General features: G+C 47.2%; 1 protein-coding gene across 1 annotated transcript in view; it reads left to right on the forward strand.

Moving 5' to 3' along the window:
• Positions 1 to 5,713, forward strand: part of DENND3 (DENN/MADD domain containing 3) — an 86,244-nt gene that overhangs the window by 19,564 nt on the left and 60,967 nt on the right. The window contains exons 6-7 of the mRNA XM_006830727.1: positions 526 to 645; positions 2,168 to 2,386. Of these exons, the coding sequence (XP_006830790.1) occupies positions 526 to 645; positions 2,168 to 2,386 (339 nt within the window). The remainder of the gene's footprint in view (positions 1 to 525; positions 646 to 2,167; positions 2,387 to 5,713) is intronic.

The raw sequence follows: 5,713 nt of genomic DNA on the forward strand, positions 1-5,713 counted from the left end.
CAGTATGTAGTCACTAAGAATGATATCTAAGAGCAAAGAATAACTTGACAGAGATGAGTAGGCAGTGGGGGCAGGGAATGGAAAGGATGAGAATGCTGGCCTGTTGAACAGGGTGTAACTCATGTTGCAGAATGATTTGCATAAACAGCGTTAAGTGGGACCCTGAAACTCTCACCTAAAACACACTAAGAAGCACAAGTTAGACTTCATGCTAATCTTCTGAACAGATACCTGGGTTGCAGTTTCTCTTTGTCTTGTCAGTGAACAGTTGGTGTGTTCGTTAAGGAGGTGAAAGAAGTTAGGCTTAATTAGGGAGGGATGTTAAGTTCTTACCTTTACATCAGCCATGCTGTGGAAGGATTTCCAGACTGGTCAGCTGTTCTGTGGGCTGTCAAGCGAGGGCACGGGTCTTCAGCATAGGCTTATACCTCAGATGCTTTTGCACTCAAGGAGTGGATTTCAGGGTGTTCCATGCCTACTCTAGTGAGCTACTTCTGAGCTAATTACAGACGTTGCTTGCCACAGATATTCAACATGAAACCCCTACAGATTGTGTTTCCTTCGAGAGTGGATCCCGAGAGCCCCATCATTGACTTGGACCTTCACCTGCCCTTACTGTGCTTTACACCTGAGAAGGTGTTACAGGTGAGCGCCCCCCTCCCCCGCCTGACTGTGTCTCAGCTCTGTTGTCTTAATACCAGTACCAGTGGCCGTCTGTCCAGTCTGCTCAGGGTGACCCCTTGTCTATCAGAACTGAACTCTGTTGGGTTTTCAGTGGTGGTTTTGGGAAGTAGAACATCAGAACTTCCTTCCGAGGTGCCTCTGGTGGACTTGAACCACCATCGTTATGGGTGGCATCTGAGTGTGTTCTGTGTGCGCCATCCTTGGGCTCCAGTAGATTGGAACCAAACCCACTGCCGTCGTGTGGGTTCTGACTCAGTGCGGCCCTGTAGGCAGAGGAGAACCACCCCATCGGGCTTCTGAGAGTAAATCTTAATGGAGGCGGGACTGCTGGTGGATTAAGACGGTGAGCTCTTGGCTGCATTAGCCACTGAGCAACCAGGTTCCCTGTGATTGATTTAGCGGGGACTGTACACCACAGGGTCAGCTGTTCAAACCCACCCGCTGCTCCTCGGAAATCCTATGCAGGATTCCTATGAGTCGGAAGCAATTCCACAGCGCTTAACAACAACAGCGGTGTTCTACACAGTATTTGCAATGAGCACTTTCTGTGGGGTCTAAAGTGGCTATTGTTTTAGCAAACGGAACTGAGATGTCAGGGTGAGATCTGCAAGGGTGTCCTTGTCTTAGGGGCGTATTTAAGGGTGACGCTGTGTGTGTGTCTGGTCCCGGGTGGCTCTTGTCTGCAGGTGACACTGTGTGTATGTGTGTATGTCTGGTCCCGGGGGGCCATGTTTACAGGGGACACTGTGTGTGTGTCTGGTCCTGGGGGCTCTGTCTGTGGGTGACACTGTGTGTGTATGTCTGGTCCCAGGAGGCCATGTCTATGGGTAACACAGTGTGTGTATGTCTGGTCCCAGGGGGCTCTGTTTGTGGGTGACACTGTGTGTGTATGTCTGGTCCCAGGAGGCCATGTTTACAGGTGACACTATATGTCTGGTCCTGGGGGGCCATGTTTACAGGGGATACTGTGTGTTATGTCTGGTCCCGGGGGGCTCTGTTTGTGGGTGACACTGTGTGTGTGTCTCGTCCTGGGGGGCTGTGTTTATAGGGTACACTATGTGTATGTCTGGTCCCAGGGGGCCATGTTTACAGGGGACAATGTGTGTGTGTGTGTCTGGTCCTGGGGGCTCTGTCTGTGGGTGACACTGTGTGTGTATGTCTGGTCCCAGGGGGCCGTATTTACAGGTGACACTGTGTGTATGTGTCTGGTCCCGGGGGGCCATGTTTACGGGTGACACTGTCTGTGTGTCTGGTCCCAGGGGCCATGTTTACAGGTCACACTGTGTGTGTGTGTGTGTGTGTGTGTGTGTGTGTGTGTCTGGTCCCGGGGGAGCATGTTTACAGGTGACACTATCTGTATGTCTGGTACCGGGGGGGCCATGTTTACAGGGGACACTGTGTGTGTGTGTGTGTGTGTGTGTGTGTGTGTCTGGTCCCAGGGGGCCGTGTCTACAGTGTTTTAGGCATCTGTCGCCCCCTGCAGGTCCTCACGTGCATGCTCACTGAGCAGCGGATGGTCTTTTTCTCCTCGGACTGGGCCCTGCTGACGCTGGTGGCTGAGTGCTTCCTGATCTACCTGTACCCTCTGCACTGGCAGCACACCTTCGTGCCCATTCTGTCGGGCCAGATGCTGGACTTTGTCATGGCGCCCACCTCCTTCCTCATGGGCTGTCACCTCGACCACTTTGAAGAAGTCAGCAAGGTATTGTGTTCTTTACCAGAGCTGCTGTCATGGAAATGCCACAAAGGGGGCTTTTCACAAGCAGCCATGCTCTTTCTCCCAATGTAGGAGGCTGCCAGTCCGAATTTAGGGCGCCGGCTCTAGATGGCGTTCTCTTTGTGGGCTCTGGGGGAGGTTCTCATTCTTCAGCCTCTGTTTCCTGATTCCCTGACGAGCTCTGTGTGGTTCGGCATCTCTCTTCCCACAGCTCAGCCTAATGTCCTTTTACCCCTTGTAAGATGTTGACTCAAGACCCTCCCTACGCCAGCCCACCTCATGAATATAACCAAGACAACCCATTCCCCAGTGGCATGACATCTGAACCAGAGAGGCTGGGTTGACAATGCATGTTTTTGGGGTGACTCGGAACTGACTCAATGGCACTTAACCACCAACCACACTACCATAAAAGGTATAGAACAAGGACTGTAACCTTCCCTTGGTATACGTGGCTTACTAGGACTGATGTGGAGTTGGCTTTGAAAGTGCTCTGAAGGGAAGTCGGAGGAGACACTACATCATGTCCATTCTGAAATGTGCTGTGCCCCAGTACCAGGCTGCACATACGCATGCACGCACTCACACACTATGCACTTGCCTCATTGAACACTCATGCTGTCTGCTGCTGACCTCGGGGTGTGCTTGGGACATGGGGTTCTGGGAGTAGGACCTTGAGCTCGTTTCAATCTATCAGCCTCACTGAAATGGACCTCCAGTGGTGAGTGTAGACAGTGCGGTCTGGCTTTGAGACCTGGCTAGGCCTTTGTTTATGGACTCCTGGGGTGGCGCTGTGGGTCAGTGCACCAGACTGCAAAGCCGTTTGAACTGCAAGGTCAGCGGTTCAAGCTCACCAGCTGCTCCTCAGAAACCCTATCCAGGGTTGCTATGGTTCGGGACCAACTCGACGGCACTTCACAACAACAAGCCAATGTCTACTGTCTGTAAGTGGGAGGAAACTCATCCTGGTGGGCAGGGCTCTGTGCGTGGGGCCTGCCGTCTGCCCGGCGTGTGACTGGGGCTTGGGAGACCTGGGTGCTATTAGGATTGTTACACATTTTCTAGTGTATTATCATTCTTTTGAAAATGGATAGGACCATTATTTTGATATAATTTCAAACTTACAGATATTTGAAAGACTTTTGTTGTTCTATGCCGTTGAGTTGGTTTTGACTCATAGTGACCCCTATATAGGGTTTCCAGGAGTAGCTAATGGGTTTGAACTGCCGACCTTGTGGTTATCAGTCCAGTGCTTTTCCTCCAGACTCACATCAGGGCTCTTTGAAAGACTAGTATAGGAATCTCCTATATATGTGTATATTTTCATTGGTTTGTTTTTAGGCAGTCCTAGTGACACAGTTTTGTAAGCATTGTGCTGATAAGCAAAAGGTCAGCAGATTGAACCTGCCAGCTGTCCTACAGGGGGAGGATGAGGCATTTTGCTTCCATAGATTTTTTAGTGTTGTTGTTAGGTACCATTGAGTCGGTACCAACTGACAGTGACCCTAAGCGCAACAGAATGAAACACTGCCCGGTCCTGGGCCAACTTCACAATTGTTGCCATGCTTGAGTCCATCGATGCTGCCACTTTGCCAGGCCATCTGACTAGGGGGTCTTCCTCTTTTTCTCTGACCCTCCACCTTACCAAACATGATAGCCTTCTTCAGCAACTGCTCCCTCCTGACAATATGTCCGAAGTATGAGAGACGAAGTCTGGCCATCCTGGCCTCCAAGGAGCACTCTGGCTGCACTTCTTCCAACACAGATCTGTTGGTTCTTTTGGCAGCTCATGGCACTTTCAATAGTCTCCTCCAACACCATAACTCAAATGCATCAATTCTTCTACGATCTTCCTTATTCACTGTGTCCAGACTTGCATGCATGTGAGGTTATTGAAAACACCATGGCTTGGTTCAGGCACACCACAACCTCAGAAACTGTACCCTTCTGCTCTGTCCTGTAGGGGTGCTGTGACTTGGAATTGACTTGACAGTTAATGGGTTTGAGGAGGTTGTTTTTGTAATACATTATTGTATTACAGGAGCCCTGGTGGTGCAGTGGGTCAGGAATTTGGCTGCTGACTTCAAGGTTGGTAGTTTAAAACAACCAACCACTGCTTGGAGAAAGATGAGGCTGTGTGCACCTATCAAGTTTCACAGTCCTGGAAAACCCCTAAGAGGCAGTTCTGCTGTGTCCAGACAGGAGCTGTGAGCAGGGATGGCAGTGGATTGGACTTTTGGTCTGGTGAAAGTTTACACAGCACATTTAACAGTTGAGATTACCATTTAATATGCTTATTGGAGTCCAGGGTTGGTGCTGTAGGATTAAGCACCTGGACTGTTAATCACAGGGTTGGTGGTTCAAATCCACCAATGTTTCTTAGAAACCCTATACAGAGTTGCTGTGTGACGTAACAGACTCAACAGCACTTAACAACAACATACCTGTTGTTAGGATAGAATTTTGCAAGACCAACAACTTATTAATTGGAAATGCCTTTTTTTAATAACGTAAATGGAGACTCTGTCAGTTTGTCCTACCGTTGTGACTTGCCCTACCGTGGTGACTTGTGTGTTGCTGTGCGTCGGGAATTTGAAATACCAGCAGGGTTACTCATGGTGGGCAGGTTTCAGCTGAGCTTCCAGACTGAGAGTGGGAAGAAGGAGAGGCGACTAATTCTGAATGTTTAGTTGCTCAAAACCTTTTTTTTTTTTTTCATAGACAGCTTTTTATTGTGATAAAGTAGTTTTCCAAAGAGTGAAAAGTACAAATAGGAAGCTAAAGAAGTCTTTTATAAATCAATATAATTCAATTCACTAGAAGTAATGTTAAATTTTCTCATTCATCCCTTTAAACTTTAAAATGTGGCAATAAATGAAGAAACATATTTTGAAACCCAGTAACTTAGAACCAGTTAAATCAAAACTCAGTAGTAGCTGTAAACTTGCTACGTAGGTTTGAGGAAAGCACACTATAGAGATGTTACACTTTATTTCTTGATTTTTCAGTAAAGATTGATACAGTTAAAAAGAAAATGCAATATATATACACAAAGGCTACCAGTACATGAGTTTCATGAAATACAGATGATTATATCTCAGTTATCTTAAAATTTAAAAAAATGTTCATAACCTTTAAGTAGCTAACATTTTAAAGTTTAAAAACATTAGGACTAATGTTTTATAATCTATTGCTTAAAAGTATAAAATTACTAAATTATAAAATAAGGTAAAAATCAAGTTCTAATATTTTTCAATGAAGTACTCTAAGATCATAATACTGACAACACTAATTATCTTTTCTAGTCTTGGC

Source organism: Chrysochloris asiatica, unplaced genomic scaffold (assembly GCF_000296735.1).
Source record: "Chrysochloris asiatica unplaced genomic scaffold, ChrAsi1.0 scaffold00001, whole genome shotgun sequence".
Lineage (NCBI taxonomy): Eukaryota > Metazoa > Chordata > Mammalia > Afrosoricida > Chrysochloridae > Chrysochloris > Chrysochloris asiatica.